The following is a 17,751-nucleotide window of genomic DNA, read 5'->3' on the forward strand; positions in this document are numbered from 1 at the left end:
ACACCAAGATTGGCAAATTCGCCACTGGCGCCCTGTGCTCTTCACAGATGAAAGCAGGTTCACACTGAGCACATGTGACAGACGTGACAGAGTCTGGAGACGCCGTGGAGAACGTTCTGCTGCCTGCAACATCCTCCAGCATGACCGGTTTGGCGGTGGGTCAGTCATGGTGTGGGGTGGCATTTCTTTGGGGGGCCGCACAGCCCTCCATGTGCTCGCCAGAGGTAGCTTGACTGCCATTAGGTACCGAGATGAGATCCTCAGACCCCTTGTGAGACCATATGCTGGTGCGGTTGGCCCTGGGTTCCTCCTAATGCAAGACAATGCTAGACCTCATGTGGCTGGAGTGTGTCAGCAGTTCCTGCAAGAGGAAGGCATTGATGCTATGGACTGGCCCGCCCGTTCCCCAGACCTGAATCCAATTGAGCACATCTGGGACATCATGTCTCGCTCCATCCACCAACGCCACGTTGCACCACAGACTGTCCAGGAGTTGGCGGATGCTTTAGTCCAGGTCTGGGAGGAGATCCCTCAGGAGACCATCCGCCACCTCATCAGGAGCATGCCCAGGCGTTGTAGGGAGGTCATACAGGCACGTGGAGGCCACACACACTACTGAGCCTCATTTTGACTTGTTTTAAGGACATTACATCAAAGTTGGATCAGCCTGTAGTGTGGTTTTCCACTTTAATATTGAGGGTGACTCCAAATCCAGACCTCCATGGGTTGATAAATTTGATTTCCATTGATAATTTTTGTGTGATTTTGTTGTCAGCACATTCAACTATGTAAAGAAAAAAGTATTTAATAAGATTATTTCATTCATTCAGATCTAAGATGTGTTATTTTAGTGTTCCCTTAATTTTTTTGAGCAGTGTATAAACAGTATCGGCACCCAAAATGAGTACCAGCACCTATTTCAGTCCAAGTCAAGCACTGATTGTGGCTCATTTTGCAGATAGTACAGCCACAATGACTTGTTCTCCGTCAATTCTCTCCCACTAGCGTTGGTTTGTAGAGTGACTAGAGAGAGAGGGGGTAGGGAGAGTTGTTTTGTGTTTCATTCCTGCAGTGTGTTTTGACCCTTGACCTCGTTGTTGTGTTCTCTCAGCCTTGCATTCCAAAGTGACCCACTGGGCAAAAATTGGTTGAATCAACATTGTTTCCACGTCATTTCAACCCCCCCCCCCCCCCAAAAAAAATATAATAATAATAATAATAATAATGTGATGACGTTGAATCAACGTGGGAAACTGATTGGATTTGCAAAAAGTCATCAACGTAAGGGCATTTTAACCTACAGTACAGCCAATGACATTTCACGTTGCTTGAATTCACGTTAGTTGAAAACTCAACCAAATGTAAATCAAAACTAGACGTTGAAATGACGTCTGTGCCCAGTGGGGATTTTTTTAAGTATTTTGAGCATTAGCATATGTGCTAACATGCGTCTATAGGTACAGTGTGGACATATTTGAATGAAGCACCTACTTTTTCTCAAACAATTAAAGGAGAAGATGATTGCAGATGATTTTGAGCATAAGCATTACATGAGTTGTTAATAGTTTCCTTGTTTTTTTTTATATCAATACCAAATTACATGGTCCCTAGTTTCTTTGTGCCAATTTAGAAAACATTTATGCTTTCGTTATTTGACCATGTAAAGAAAAATAATACATGAGAGAAAAACAATAGGTTTCACAGCTTCCCTGTGAACCCCTAATAATTCCAAAATATGGTTTAGTATGCGACGTTAGCTAGCTAAGCTCATGCGCAGAAACGCGTCATCGGGTCTAACGGTCCATCTATATAAAGTTGTTTTTGACGAAAATTAAAACGTGTCAGTTTGTCACGTTCACGAGGTTGGAGTAATAACACAATCAGCTACTTAAGACATTGGCTCGAATCTAAAGTTGTGCCTTCAGAAAACGAACAATTAAGGAAGAATTGTCCACTTCTCTCATTTACTTCCCAAACCCCCGTCTGGTCTGTTGAGTCCACTGAGCTATCGGTCGAATCTTGGGAAGTATCGCGATGTTGGGCCCTCCGGGTTTAGAAACTCTGTGGTAGTAGCTTCAAGACGAGAGGCGCTCGCTCGTTACTGCGCCCCCGTATGTGTTTACTAGCTAGCTAGCTAGCTAGCTTCTTACTAGCATTCAGGCGCTTGACCGTGCACTAACGCAGAACAATCATAGTTTATATAGCTAAATGAATTAGCTCAATAAGGGGCGTGCCTACCAAGCACCAGACGAGCGAGAGAACGAGCAACTACGTGGTGGGAAGGCTAGCGAAACGGAGAGAAACAGCTCAGCTAACGTTAGCTTGCTAGTTCGGGGTTTCCTGATCCACCGACCGTATTTAGCTTGATAGGAAGCTAGCTGCTGCTGGATACGCAACTGATAACTAGCTAGCTACTAGAGGGGAGGAAATGAAGGACAAACAGAAGAGAAAGAAGGAACGCACGTGGGCTGAGGCGGCTCGCATGGTAATGCTATCATTAGTTGTAATATAGTAGCTAGCTAATGTACTGACAGCGAAGACGAACAACACTCATCAACCGAACTAAGATTGGTCGGAGCCTGGGCTGTCTGGTTGGCACTGCACGTTAGCTAGCAGGGAGTGCTCGGATAATCTCCAACATTAACGTAGCTAAATCGCCAGCATGTTAACAATTTAATTAGTAAATGCATTGAGCCCGATAACGAAATACCTTTGTTATTCATATGCTTAACGTTAGTCATTCCACGTGTGGTTGTGGCCAGAGTCATGTATTTAGATGGCTCTGGTTGTAGCTAAAATAATGTTCATTGTTGACAGGAGCATAGCTAACATACGGGTACGTCTGCCTTCCAGTTTGACCCTTTGTTTGCTAGCTAGCGAGTTAGCATAACCAACTGTATTGGTAAGTTAGCCAGACTACCAGTAGGACCACCATTCATTGAACATGTAAACAAAGATCTATTTCAGAGTTATCCACCCAAGCTAACGTTAATTCCACTGTCTGCTCGTATTTTAACACATTTAGCCAGGCCCCTCTGTGGTTATGGTCAGAGCAAGGGTCAGGGGAATACTACCTCCAGCCTTAGTTAATGTTATCTAGGTGGTAGCTAGCTACGACCAAATAAAAAGATGGGTAAAGCCGTCTTTATGTAGCTATCATCATGGTTATTGGATAGCTAAGCGGCTGTATGTATGTAAATGTTTTTATTTAGCCATGTTGATAAAGAAGCCAGCTAAGAATTTGCTTGTAGGTTACCAGCTAACGTTACTACCTAATGGTATACAAATCATGTCTGTGTTCTTGTGTAATGCAAGTGTGCTTTTGGCTTTCTTCAATGATCATTGCAACATTTTATTGTAATTCAGTTTCCCATTATGGTTTCTTCCTCAACAAGACACCCTATTCTCTATGCTTTGTAGAGTGGTCTAAATATACAGGTCTACTATATGAGGTAGATGAAATAATTTGTTGTATCAGAGAGTACTTGGATTAAAATTGTGTGTGTGTGTGTGTAAAAAGGATATAGGATTGGGAATGTCATGAGGTTGACACTCAGAGCTGTGTCTTGATGCTGAGTAGGATAATCAGGCACCTACATTGTGTAGTTATGCAGAGCCCTAACACACAGTGCCCATTTACTGCTATAAATGGGCTGCATCCGGCAACAGTCCATTAATTTCAATGGTAGGCAGACCCCTTCTGCGACTCAACTGCCAGACGAGGCTGCGTTGTATAGCAGTATCATTGGTGTTTCTTGAGGATCTTGAACTGGATGCAGTTAATGACACGTTTTATTCAGTTCGCATAGCTATAAAGCCTACCATGTTTTATATTGTGCATGCATACTGCAGATGCATTATAGTTCAACTTCGGCTAATTTCTCCTTTCTAATATGGGTGTGGAAGTTACTTAAATGTAACAGGGACACATTTTAGGGTGGGGCTCTGATCTGTTGCCAGACTCTACTTTTCTGTTCCCTGCCTATCAGCATCCATGCACGCCACAGCAGCGCTACATAGCTCAGTGCCATTTTTGGTTTTCACTGTGTGGGGAATGCATTTATTTATAAACCCAGGCCCATATGTCACTGCAGATCCTTGTGGTGAGAATGTGTTGGCTAGGCTAGCTTTTGGGGAGCTTAAACAATATTCATAGGTTAGGCGAGTCCAGTGACTTCTGAAACTTGTGCTATGCCATGGTAGCTTCTCCTCATTCTCTGAGGCATACTGGAGTAACAGACCGATTAGTGTTAAAAAAAGGACCCTTTCAAGCGTGGTTTGAGAACCGCTAGTGAAACACACATACCTAGCTTGCACACTCACACATTCAGATAAATGGGGATGGGCCGGTGTGAACTTGTGCCAGTGGACACACATGGTTGTATCTTCAACGAGGATAGGGGCACACACTTCGACTGCACCCAAATCACCATATGGAACAAATCCATTTAGGGTTGATTAACACCACATACAAAAAAGGAGAACCATCAAGACACTTTTCATAATCTTACCAACAATGTCATGTTGCCTAGACAACCATAAGCACAGTACCTTAGGCTAGTTTACCAGTTCCAAATACATTATTTTAACTTACTGCAGATAGGCCTATCTGCCATGGCATTCATCTGGAGTTTGGTAGTGGTGTGTGATGGGTTTTCTCCATGCATGACCCTGATAGGTCTAACTTATCCACCATCTGGCCCCTTGAGTTCCTCAGGGACAGTTTTCAGTTTCCTTTTTCTGCGTGGACAAGGACAACAGAATTGTTACATTGATTGCCACGTCTTAGCATTCTGTAATCAACGCCTCACCGAATCATGGTGCATAATGTTGCTCTATTGTGATGTGCATCTTTAGTGTGCGCCTGTGTTGTCAGTGTGCATTTGTTGTGTTTGGAGTTGACTTTGTCTGCTTGTCTCCCTGACCGAAATACCCTTCCTCTCCGTCAAATTTCCTGCACGTGTGTCCTTGGGTTAATATAAAGCAGTGCTCTACTACCCAGTCTGTATTATGTATTGTTCCTTCTCATGCATCCTGTCATGATGACACACGGAGAGGCGCTGGATTGATCTCACAACCTCAAGCACCTATCTATCTCTGGTCTTTATTAATGGCAATTAATCAATCATTCACTGTATTTTTAGGTAAGTGGAGATGGCATTTAAAACCACCGATGCTGCTAGGCTATGTAGTGATGTCACTTTATTATAATTAGTTGTGTAGTGGAGGATAAACACTGTTTACGCACCTTTTTATTTTGCCGAGTGTTTACCCAGCTTCTGCGTAAAAATGCATTGAAAGTATAGGGAGCGTAACTTTTTTCACCATGGCTGGCAATCAACGTTTACCCACCTATTTTTTTTACCACTCATCACTGATTCAAATGTTAGGGTACGTTTAAATTAATTGGTTCTCCTAGAGGGATAGGCCTAGTTGTGGGTGTATTCTGTGTTGTGTGCTATTTCACTGTCTTAGTGGATATTAAAGCCATACGCTTTCTGCTGACAAAGCTTGAGTGGTGAACTCAGGCGTTTTTAAACATTTTAATAAATGGACGCTGGTTTTATACACTGCCTTTTGTGAGTCTTACATTCATAAGGTATGGAGTTCACATTGTGTTGCCTTTTTTCACCTATTTCTGAAGCTGCTGTATTCACTTACTGGATGTATGGTACAGTTGTATAGTTGGAGGTATATCTTAAATTCTGTGTGTGTGGGCTATAACATGTTCATGACTGACTGTAATGTTTTCCAGGTTCTAGAGAACTTCTCTGATGCCCCCATGACGCCCAAGCAGATCCTGCACGTTATACAGACAAAGGGGCTTAAGGAAATGAGGTAAGCAACCACCACATACACTTAATTAAAGGGATAATGCGAGATTCTGGCATTTAAGCCCTTGTTCTACCACTTACCCAGAATCAGATGAACTTGTGGATACCATTTTATGTCTCTGCGGGCAGTATGAAGGAAGTTAGTGGTAGTTTTGCGAGCCAATGCTAACTCGCGTTAGCGCAGTGACTGGAAGTCTACAGGTACAGTAGCAATGCTACAGTAGCATACTGCACGCAGAGACATACACATGGTATCCACAATTTCATCTGACTCTGGGTAAGTAGAACAAGGCCTTGAATGCCAGAATATCGCATTATACCTTTATACCCTTAAAGTCCATCTCTATGGTAATGCATACCAGCAACAAAACCAAGAATAGTATCGCTTGTGTTTATGTAAAATAAGTCAATATGTTGTGAGAATATCCATGAGAAAGGAATGTTTCTAACTCAGACTCACATTTTTCACCATTCCTCCATGATCTCTACCTGGCCCGATCCACAATATGCTCAACAAAAACAGAAGGTAAGATGGCACAAGAACAAAGGGACAATATTTCAATTTTATGTTTAGCTGTCTCTTTGAATACCATAGTATTGTTCTGCTTCTCACACTCATCTTCTCTCTTTCTCTATCCCCCCACCCTGTCTCTCTCCCTCTCTCTCCTCTGTCCATCAGTGGCACAGCCCCTCTGGCCTGTCTGGTGACCATGCTGCACTCCCAGGTGAGGGGGGACAGAGTGAAAAACAGCATCTTCTTTAAGCTTCCTGGCAGAATGAGTCTGTTTACCTTGAAGGTATGGAACCAGCCCACTCCACACACCCATACCTCAAACACGCACACCCCTCTTATCCCTACCCCTAATAAACCTCATACAAACCCATATCTGGAATACACACATACATGTTTCTGATAGGAATCTCTCTTCTGACTGTCCCTCTGCAGAAGAACGCTCTGCAGTGGACCAAGAGTTCGACAGAGGCGGAGACAGCCGAAGCCACCACACCGGCTACCGCTACCACGGCAACAGCAGGGCCAACGGAAGGTGCGGAGCAAGAGAGCTGTGACTCCATGGAAATGGTTGCGGCCAGTGGAGAGAACGATGGTGTGTATGGTTGTGATCACCACATGCCTTCATCAGTGATAATTTAGTGGAGGGTAAACACACGTAAATGCCCTTTTTTATTTGGTGTTTACTTTTACTGTAAATTAGCATTGTTGGAGTTTACATTACTCACCGCCCATCTTATCAACCGCCCTTTTACAGTTTATCCACCATTTGTTTTTACCACTACATCCCTGGTCTTTATTAAGCACTGTGACTGCCCTGTTAAAAGGCACTTTGAAAACAACACAGGAATATTATCGTGATAAAGGCGGAAAGAGCAAGCCCACGATAGAATGAATTGAAGTGCTTTTAAACAACTGCAAAGCAGAGACATACATTTTTTATTCTTCTTAGGATGTTTGTTGCCATGGTTACGGGTGCACATGAAACTGCCAACCGTGGCCTAGATCTGTGTGTGTGTGTGTGTGTTTATTTTAAAGATAAACATTTGTTTGGGTTTGTGTGGGAGCTCCCGTTTATCTGAGTACATGGCTGAAAAGTGCTAGATGATAAACACACCATCACCAATTGTGATAACGGAAACCAAAACATGTGCAGTGTGAAAAGCATTGTCAGTGTTTGTGGTCCATGGACCATTTATCATCAACTAAGCCATTTGGAACCCAGTAAAGATATAACAATTTGGTATCTGACCATAGCCCCCTCTACCCCTCACAGCGTCCGTAGATGAGAGCTCGTCCAGTGCCTCCTGCTCCACAGAGCCCCAGACCAGGCTGAGTAGATCTGGAGTCTCTGGACAGGTGCGCTCCGAGGCCCAGGCACAGACCCGACTAAGTCGATCCAGACAGGTACGCTTTACCCCCCCCTCACTCCCCCCTCCCCTCCCCTCCAAACCTGGCTGTCTGTGTACTGTTGCTCAATAGGGATATTATAGGTGGTTGCTCATAGTGTGCATAGATCGAGTCTGAAGAGGTTTTTATGAGTACTAGATGCATAGAAAATGATTGCGGATTGAAGTTCCCCTTTATGTCTGGCTTAGTGATAACCTCCGCATTCTATTACCTCTCACAATGTCCGTTTCTCTCCTTCGCTGCAGTCGAGCAGACAGAGGAAGAAGGCTGTGATGATGCCGCGTGTGGTCCTCACTCCACTCAAGGTCAATGGTGAACACGTCCCATCAGGTTAGCACTTCTCTCTGCTAGCCCCTTTGCTACCCTAAACCCATCTCTCTGTACACACACACACACACTCTTCCATTTGTAGCATTACACACACACACACACCTCTAAGTCATATTCCTACGGTGGTCTTGGACCATTTCTCACCCAGCATTGGCCTCTACTGCTTTGCCAGTCTTTTTATTTATGTGTTGCATATTTACTTTTTCAGCAGCCTTCTTAGACTGTAACCTCTCAGAGCTCTTCAGGTTACTCAGTAACCTCTGGGTAACAAAAACACCTGTCTGTTAATGGCCTTTAAACTGTTTTAGTACTATCTATGGGAAGAAAGTGTAGGAATGGCTAGTGTTCCTGCAGGTGCCGTGTTGACTGAAATGTGACCTGTGTGCAGTTTTGACCGTGCTCCTCGTGTGCACCCAGAGTCTTTCTCTCATTCTGACGTTCCCCTGAAACCCTCCCCTCTTGTGGCTGATTGTCTGCCAGTCTCTGCGTGCAGAATAACCCTCCTAGCCACTCATTGTCTGAGTGCAACTTCAATATCTGTCCTCCCTGCTTATTTTTGTGTGCACCTGGAAATTCCAGTCTCATATCAGTCCTTCCCTCCCGCCTTACATTTAGCTGCCCAGTAAACCAAATTGCTCTGTATGAGGTGGGGGGAGCACTTTCTGAGATTTCTGCTCCACCCTACCCTCCAACCTCCTCTCTCTGTGTCAATGTGGGCCTGGGTAATTGCTCCCCTTGCTTTGTGTCTGTACTACTCACCCCTCCCAATCCCCCCACCCCACCCCGTGCTATGGGCTCTGCTGCCCCCACTTTTGGCTTGTCTGCCTGACCTGCCCACCCCCGCCTTCCCGCTCGTAAGTCCCCCCCCCCCCTCACACACCTGACCGGAGTGTCTCACCAGGCTCCCCCTCCCCCCACCTCTCCCCCTCAGGAGCAGCGGGGAGGCGCAGGGAAGGCTCTAGGGGGGGTCCAGGCCCCACGCTCCGTGCCCGCCCCGAGCTGGCTAGCTGGAAACGCCCCCAGCACTTCAAGAGCTTGCGTGGCTACCACTCAGGTACAGGGGTTAGACCCGGGTATAATCAAGCCCACCAACCCAACCAAACTCCCTCCAGTAAACCCTAAAACACCAACCTACCTCTCCCAGTTGTAACCCAGTTTTATTTTTCTTTCATCATTGTTCAGGACACCTTTGGCAAAGAGATATGCCTGATGGAACCTGAACTGTAAATAATTTGACAAATCTGTATATCTTATGATTTTAGCTGTCACAAATGAAGAGGTTAAACAACATAATCTGGACATAGTACACAATCTGTAGAACTATTAGATGTATGTCTCAGATTCTACACAGGTCAGCTGTCTACGAATAAGCACCAAACCTGGACTTTGGCTCAATCTCAGACTGACAGGGTGATTTGGTAGCTAACCAATGGTACGCTGGTCGCTAACATTGTCAGGGTTGCATTGGTCACTAATGCTAACTGAACAGCAGTGCTTTGCAGGTTGCTAACTGAATGCCAGGGTCGGCTAGCTATCCCAACATTGGCCACCCGGCCAGGACATACTTAACCGCTCACTGACTGATAGCTGTTGTGATTGTGCTGGCTGCTAAACTAAACGCCTGAATGACTGGCTCTTAACTGGAGTTGTATTGGCTGGCAATGGAACGGCCACGCTGTGCTTGCTGTTAGTTGAATTAATGAATTTAAACCCATATCCATTGGATAGCATTAGCCAGTTGCGGGCCTGTGGTTGTGTTTGTCTGCAGGGCCCATGAAGAGGAGCCGAGGCGGGGTGGAGGTGGACTTTGAGACGCCCGGCTCCATCCTGGTCAACACCAACATCAGGGCTCTCATCAACATGCGCACCTTCTCTGCCTTCCCAGCCCACTCCCAACATCAACTCCTGCAGCTCCTCCCCGAGGTCGACCGCCAGGTGAGGGGGCGTGCTCATCATTTATAATCATAGTCATAATTTATAACTCTCAAGGACAGTTTCCCGGACCCAGGTTAAACCTTTCCCTGGACTAAAAATATTTTTCTATGGAGATTCTCTATTGGAGTGTGCCTTTTTAGTCCAGCCCATAATGTCTCATAATTTCTTAGTACCATATAGTTTTTTGGATTTCTCGTACAGCCCTATGTCTGTGAATGTAACCCAGTATGTTCTGTCCTGTCTTCCCTCTTCTCTAGGTGGGACCTGACGGTCTGGCTCGCCTCAGTAACTCTGCTCTCAACAATGAATTCTTCACTCACGCCTCCCAGAGCTGGAAGGAAAGGCTTGCTGAGGGTTAGTACCTACAGTGAGGGAAAAAAGTATTTGATCCCCTGCTGATTTTGTACGTTTGCCCACTGACAAAGAAATGATCAGTCTATAATTTTAATGGTAGGTGTATTTGAACAGTGAGAGACAAAATAACAACAACAAAATCCAGAAAAACGCATGTCAAAAATGTTATAAATTGATTTGCATTTTAATGAGGGCAATAAGTATTTGACCCCCTCTCAATCAGAAAGATTTCTGGCTCCCAGGTGTCTTTTATACAGGTAACGAGCTGAGATTAGGAGCACACTCTTAAAGGGAGTGCCCCTAATCTCAGCTTGTTACCTGTATAAAAGACACCTGTCCACAGAAGCAATCAATCAATCAGATTCCAAACTCTCCACAATGGCCAAGACCAAAGAGCTCTCCAAGGATGTCAGGGACAAGATTGTAGACCTACACAAGGCTGGAATGGGCTACAAGACCATCGCCAAGCAGGTGACAATAATAATAATAATAATATGCCATTTAGCAGACGCTTTTATCCAAAGTGACTTACAGTCATGCGTGCATACATTTTTGTGTATGGGTGGTCCCGGGGATCGAACCCACTACCTTGGCGTTACAAGCGCCGTGCTCTACCAGCTGAGCTACAGAGGACCACAACAGTTGGTGCGATTATTCGCAAATGGAAGAAACACAAAAGAACTGTCAATCTCCCTCTGCCTGGGGCTCCATGCAAGATCTCACCTCGTGGCATTGCAATGATCATGAGAACGGTGAGGAATCATCCCAGAACTACATGGGAGGTTCTTGTCAATGATCTCAAGGCAGTTGGGACCATAGTCACCAAGAAAACAATTGGTAACACACTACGCCGTGAAGGACTGAAATCCTGCAGCGCCCGCAAGGTCCCCCTGCTCAAGAAAGCACATATACAGGGCCGTCTGAAGTTTGCCAATGAACATCTGAATGATTCAGAGGAGAACTGGGTGAAAGTGTTGTGGTCAGATGAGACCAAAACTGAGCTCTTTGGCATCAACTCAACTCGCCGTGTTTGGAGGAGGAGGAATGCTGCCTATGACCCCAAGAACACCATCCCCACCGTCAAACATGGAGGTGGAAACATTGCTTTGGGGGTGTTTTTCTGCTAAGGGGACAGGACAACTTCACCGCATCAAAGGGACGATGGACGGGGCCATGTACCGTCAAATCTTGGGTGAGAACCTCCTTCCCTCAGCCAGGGCATTGAAAATGGGTCGTGGATGGGTATTCCAGCATGACAATGACCCAAAACACACGGCCAAGGCAACAAAGGAGTGGCTCAAGAAGAAGCACATTAAGGTCCTGGAGTGACCTAGCCAGTCTCCAGACCTTAATCCCAAAGAAGATCTGTGGAGGGAGCTGAAGGTTCGAGTTGCCAAACGTCAGCCTCGAAACCTTAATGACTTGGAGAAGATCTGCAAAGAGGGGGACAAAATCCCTCCTGAGATGTGTGCAAACCTGGTGGCCAACTACAAGAAATGTCTGACCTCTGTGATAGCCAACAAGGATTTTGCAAAGGGGTCAAATACTTATTTCCCTCATTAAAATGCAAATCAATTTATAACATTTTTGACATGCGTGTTTCTGGATTTTGTTGTTGTTATTCTGTCTCTCACTGTTCAAATAAACCTACCATTAAAATTGTAGAATGATCATTTCTTTGTCAGTGGGCAAACGTACAAAATCAACAGGGGATTAAATACTTTTTTCCTTCACTGTACTATGGTTGGTATAAAGCCCCACTGATATCACATGACTAGGGGTTAGTGACTGGCTACACATTTACATTTACGTCATTTAGCAGACGCTCTTATCCAGAGCGACTTACATTATTTTTTAATTTTTTAAATTTTTCATACCCCGTGGGAATCGAACCCACAACCCTGGTGTTGCAAACGCCATGCTCTAACAACTGATCTACATCCCTGCCGGCCATTCCCTCCCCTACCCTAGACGACGCTGGGCCAATTGTGCGCCGCACACACGGGGAACTCCTTCTCTTCAGGAGTTAATTCGCTAGCTATTTATTTTACTCTACAGAAATTGCCGGGTATTTTTCTAGAAATAACAGGGTGTACAATAATAACCCATGAATTACTGTCTCTTGGGTATTCAGTACCAGAATGTACCCATTTATACTATCATATAGCTTCCTACTAAATACCATGCAAATACCAGGAGAAACAGAGTCAGTCAATACATGAATGAAGGTATTACTTAAAACGCTATAGCCAGATATGTGGGTTAATCTTGTGTAATATTGTTTGACCTGCTCAGGGGAGTTCACCCATGAGATGCAGGTGCGATTTCGCCAGGAGATGGAGAAAGAGAAGAAAGTGGAGGCATGGAAGGAGAAGTTCTTTGAGGAGTACCACGGACAAAAGTAAGTCTCCTGAATACCCCCAGCCACAACATCGGCTGTTATTCCATGGACCATTTGCAAATTACTTGATTATTTCAACTGTATAACACTTTTATAGAAGTATATACTCTGTGTACTAATGTTGTGTTCTATTGCTGCAGGTCTGGCCTGACCCGGGAAGAGTCTCTGAAGTTGACGATGAGCGACGCGGCCGATGCTGCCACCAGCGTCCTGGACAGCAAGGTGGCCTTGGTGGCGGCGGGAACGCCCAAGCGCCGCAGCGTGGGCAGGCGGCGGCGGGACGGCAGGATGAGACGGCGAACGCGGGCAGACTTGAGACGCAGGGCGCAACGCACCCTCTGTAAGACCAACTCCCCCACCCTGCAGTCCTCCAAGCAGCCGGAGGGCACACTCACTTTAGACGCAGCTTCTTCTGTCTCTGTCCCCTCGCCCGTCCCAGAGGCCACCACGGTGCAGGGAGGAGAGGTGGTGTTGCAGGCCGACTGTAGACTGGAGGCCCCGGCCCAGTGTGCCTCCCTAGAGCCCGTGCCCTGCCCTTCCCCTGTGTCTGCGCTCCCATTTGTGACCGTGCCTGAGCCTGAGCCCACCCCATGTCCCAGCCCTGTATCCACCCCATGTCCCAGCCCTGTATCCACCCCATGTCCCAGCCCTGTATCCATCAGCACCAGCGATGAGCCTGAAGTCACCACCCGCCTGCTCCCCGAAGAGCCTGCACCTGCCGTCGCCTCCACCTCCTCTCCCTGCTCCTCATCCTCCTCCTCCTCCTCGTCCTCCTCCCCTTCCTCCTCTCCTTCCTCCAACTCCGAGAGACAGGGGGGGTTCACCGCCGGCTTGGACTCTTCCTCCTCGTCCTCTTCTTCCTCCACGGCCGCTGCCACCGCTGATCCGCTGGACGATGGGGCTTCCATGGTCACCTCGGTCACGGGGGGCACGGCCACCAGCAGCCGGGAGAGCAGCCCTGCAGCCAGCCCCACCCCCATCACTGCCCAAGCCACCAAGGAGCAGAAGAGGAGGCCAGACGAGCCCCAGGCCTTCTCCAGCTTCCCCGAAAAGAGGCCGCGAATGGAAGATCGTCAGTCCTTTCGTACCACAATCGACGGGGTTCACACGGAAAAGCCGCAGCCGACAGCAGAGGAGCCCAAGGTCCCACCTATCCGGGTATGAGGTCACCATTTGTAATTGTAAGTCTTTATTGTGGCTGTAGTGGTGCAGTGGCAGGCACTCAATTTCCTAAGACCTGGAATCCACAATCTGTAAAGTAAGTTTGATTATTGTGATTTGTCTCCACCAAAAATGTCAAATCACCTTGCCAGAAACCAGCTTCCTTCTCTGAAGATGGTAAATCATTAGTGATGATTGACTGGGTTTCGGTGTGGGATTCTTAGCCAAGCAATGCATGCGAATGTCCGTTATATGGCCTTTGAAAAATCCATGTTTGACATGCTCTCCTTGTCTGTATCCCTCCAGATTCAACTCTCCAGAATCAAACCGCCCTGGGTCAAAGGGCCGCCAACCTACCAGATCTGTCCCCGCATCGTGCCCCCCGGCGAGGGCTCGCGGCGCTCTGGGACGGGGGCGCGCACCCTGGCGGACATCAAAGCCCGCGCCCAGCAGGCCCGGGCCCAGCGCGAGGCCGCTGCTGCTGTTGCAGCCACTGGGGACGGACCAGGGCCGGGCGGGGGCAGGGCTGGTGCTGGGCTACAGGATCGCAGCAGTGGAAGACGAACACGAGAGCACCCAGGACCCGTCGAGCCCGGAGGAGGAGCAGGAGGCGTGGAGAAGCAGGGATTGCCTGCGGGCTCTCATCCACCTGGAACACAACTACAGCAGTCCAAATTAGAGCCCTCCTCTACCCCCACCCCGAACACAGCTGCCTCGTCCCCCTCCCTGTCCACCTCCTCCAACCCCTCCCTGTCCTCCTCCGAGCCCCCGCAAACCCCCACTCCATCCCCAACCACCCAGGAGGAGCGACTGGGGGAGCTGAGTGGGGACGAGGGGACTACACCAACACCACCACCACCACCACCACCAGTCAAAGGCACCTCCAATGGACTCTCAGACAATGCAGCACTGCTGGAGCCTGAGTCTGTGTCCAGCCACCTCAGAGGGCGAGGCGAAGGGGACGACTGTGATAGGACAACGGCCCAAAGTGGTCCCCTGGCGCCCACCTCCATCCCAGATTCTCTGCCCAGGTTCGGGGCCCAGGGAGTAGACGTGATCAGGTCCCTGGCTGGCACCGAGCAGGCCAGGGGGGAGCACAGGGGGGCAGGGGGAGGAGGGGGCGTCATCCAGCATGGTTCCCACCACGTGGGGCCACAAGAGAACCCCCCCATCCTGGCCAGAGAGGGCCACAGCCAGGGCAAAAAGCAGTCGGAGCCCCTGGAGAGGGCGAGAGAAACAGCCTCCCTCCCTCGTCTCCCACCTTCAGTCAGAGAGGACGAGGCAGGGCATCACAGTGACTCCACGGAGACGGCCTCTGACTGCGAGAACGAGAGCCAGGAGGAGGAGCCCCACCTGAGCATGTGGAGCCACCACCTGCCCGCTCAGCGCAACGGCAACATCCAGCACCTCCAAAGGTTGTCTCAGCAGGCCCATGGCCAGCCTGTGATCTGCAGCCCCCCTCTACAGCAAAACCAGCAGCCAGTCATCCAGGCTCACGTGTCCAACCACCACGGCCACAGCCAAACGGTCATCCAGCCCTGCTTCCCCAACGGTCTGCCCAGCCAGAGTCTCATACAGCCAGGCCAAAAGCAGCAGCAGCCTGGATGCACTCCCCACCCAGACCAACAGGCTCTCGCTGCGCCACATTCCCAAGCCCAGAGGGGGCACAAAACAGACCCAATGGATGACTACAAAGCGTCCAGCCGGGGCTCGGCTGAGGAGGACTGTAGGCTGGGGCTGAAGCCCTCTCCCATCCACCCCACCGCTGGCTCCAAGAGGCTCCCTAGTTCGGCCCGGCCCGTGTCCACAGTGGAGGCCAACAATCCTCTGGTCACCCAGCTGCTCCAAGGCAGCCTCCAGCTGGAGAAAGTCCTGCCGCAGACGCACTCGTCTAGCAAGCTAGAGATCAACCGCCTGCCAGGGGGGCCCCAGCCAGCCCCCCAGTCCCAGCTCATCCGGCAACAACAGACCAGGAACCCGGGCCCTCGCTTCAGGGGCCCCACAGAGGCCCATACGGGGGAGTCCCTGGTCCCCGAGTTGTCCTCTCAGAACCAACAGAATTCCCCTGCAGGCCGAGGAGGCTCCCCTGGAGCAAGCCGGAGCGTCGGGTCCTCTCCCCCAGGCACAGTGCCCTCCCGCATGGCCTGCCTGCTGGAGGAGGCCTCCTCTCGGGCCACGGCCATGCAACAGTACCTGTCCCAGCAGCCAGGAGGCGCTGTGCCCCCCGGGGCCGTGCCCGTCATCACATCTCTCTCTTCTTCGTCCTCTTCCTCCAGACGGAACTCCCAAGAGTCAGCCGTCATCCGAGAGTCTCCGGAGAGGCACCACAACAACCTCACTCAGCCCCGGGCCACCCCGGACCTCTGCCCATCAGAGGTGGTCCCCTCTGTCAAGATAAACTGGCACCCTTCCAAACCCCACCCCCCGCACCAAAAGCAGCTCTCGCCCGCACCCAGCGTGAAGAGCGAGGTCACCTCCCGGCCCTCTTGTCAAGCTCTTTCCAAAACCTCCCCCTCTGGCCCCATGGTAGGTGGCGGGCCAGGTATGGTGGTCACCAAAAAGGAGGCAGTGAACTCTATGGATGGTTACCTGACTGGAGGAGGTGGGGCTATGGAGGGACTGCTGAACATGGAGATGTCCTTAGCCCGCATGGCTAAGAAGGAGGCGCAGAGCAAAGCTCAGTACTCCTCCACCTCCCCCTCCTCTTCATCCTCCTCCTCCTCAACCTCCTCCCTCCCTTTCCAGCTCTACGGTAAGCTGCCCAAGCAGGGCTGCGGTGTGGCGGCGCCCGGCTTCAGCTACACGGCCAACGTGTCGATGGTGGACGGCAGCGGCTTCTCGAGGAGCATCGCTGACGGCGTCCTGCAGCTGCGTCAGCGCCACAGTGCCAGCCAGAGCGCCACGCTCAGCATCCAGGCGTTCGCAGACAGCGCCGCTGAGGAGGTGGCCCTCAAGTGCTCCTGCCGCCTCAAGGCCATGATCATGTGCCAGGGCTGCGGGGCCTTCTGCCACGACGACTGCATCGGCCCCTCCAAACTCTGTGTATCCTGCCTGGTGGTCAGATAGGCGCTTTCTTTGACGTTGCTACAGTGTTGGTGGTTTGGTGTTATATGCCGTTCCACCTTCAGCATACCTGCTCCATGTATAAACTTAACTAACCTAACACACCCAGGACTTGTGAGAGAAACAAGTGTGTGGGACTTAAGGCTTTGACATTTACGTGACCCTTGGAAGAGGGTGGGACACAGGGGCTGGGTGATGCCTTGTATTATACAATCGGTCTGTATTTGTTGCTTATTTTTTCTAATGCCTTTATGATTATTATTTTTTATTGTAATTATTAATGTGAATTTATTTGGCACGGTTGATTGTGCCTTTTTTCTTTTCTCAAAACATTTACCTCATCTTGACACCTGTCATCAGTTCAGTGTGAAAATGGTGGCCGTTATTGTTTTCCTCTCTGGCCCTGCATGGAGGGGAGTAAGTTCTAGTCTCTTTCTTGCAAATAAATATTTTTTTAAATAATTAAAGCAAGCATAAATTACATTGGTCTGTTTTTTTTGTAATTGCTTTCTTTCAATTTTTCCCTGCACAAAGTCAAGTCTATACTCTGCATATAAGCCCAATATTCAAAACTAATAAAGCTCAAATTGAGCTGCCTGGTATTAACCAATAACATTTGTACTTTTACATTTTTAGTCATTTAGCAGACGCTCTTATCCAGAGCGACTTACAGTTAGTGAGTGCATACATTTTTTCATACTGAATAACACTCGTTTTGGATTTGCTGGCAGTATAGTTCAACTTATGTTAAT

The 17,751-nt window shown here is 48.8% G+C and overlaps 1 protein-coding gene and 1 long non-coding RNA gene across 4 annotated transcripts in view; one reads left to right on the forward strand and one right to left on the reverse strand.

Moving 5' to 3' along the window:
- LOC311150356 overlaps positions 1-17,751 on the reverse strand; it is a 684,587-nt gene that overhangs the window by 214,360 nt on the left and 452,476 nt on the right. The window lies entirely within an intron of this gene.
- On the forward strand, positions 6,518-17,644 carry LOC311150287 (uncharacterized protein). 2 transcript variants are annotated; one of them, XM_084187672.1, is made up of 10 exons: positions 6,518-6,631; positions 6,781-6,940; positions 7,622-7,752; positions 8,001-8,085; positions 9,017-9,139; positions 9,854-10,020; positions 10,278-10,374; positions 12,670-12,775; positions 12,916-13,933; positions 14,243-17,644. In XM_084187672.1, exons 1-10 carry the CDS (start codon positions 6,545-6,547, stop codon positions 17,000-17,002), a joined length of 4,734 nt encoding a protein of 1,577 aa, XP_084043798.1. In that variant the 5' UTR covers positions 6,518-6,544; the 3' UTR covers positions 17,003-17,644. The 2 variants fall into 2 exon arrangements, with proteins under 2 accessions (XP_084043798.1, XP_084043799.1); XM_084187673.1 differs by lacking the exon at positions 9,017-9,139.

This window comes from Coregonus lavaretus (assembly GCF_964263955.1).
Source record: "Coregonus lavaretus genome assembly, chromosome: 22".
Classification (NCBI taxonomy): domain Eukaryota; kingdom Metazoa; phylum Chordata; class Actinopteri; order Salmoniformes; family Salmonidae; genus Coregonus; species Coregonus lavaretus.

Excerpts from the sequence above, each read along its gene's own strand:
- LOC311150287 (XM_084187672.1), top strand. The coding sequence starts at position 6,545 with ATGCTGCACTCCCAGGTGAGGGGGGACAGAGTGAAAAACAGCATCTTC. Across the intron at positions 6,941-7,621 it reads GGCCAGTGGAGAGAACGATG|CGTCCGTAGATGAGAGCTCG; the intron begins GTGTGTATGGTT and ends TACCCCTCACAG. Across the intron at positions 8,086-9,016 it reads TGGTGAACACGTCCCATCAG|GAGCAGCGGGGAGGCGCAGG; the intron begins GTTAGCACTTCT and ends TCTCCCCCTCAG.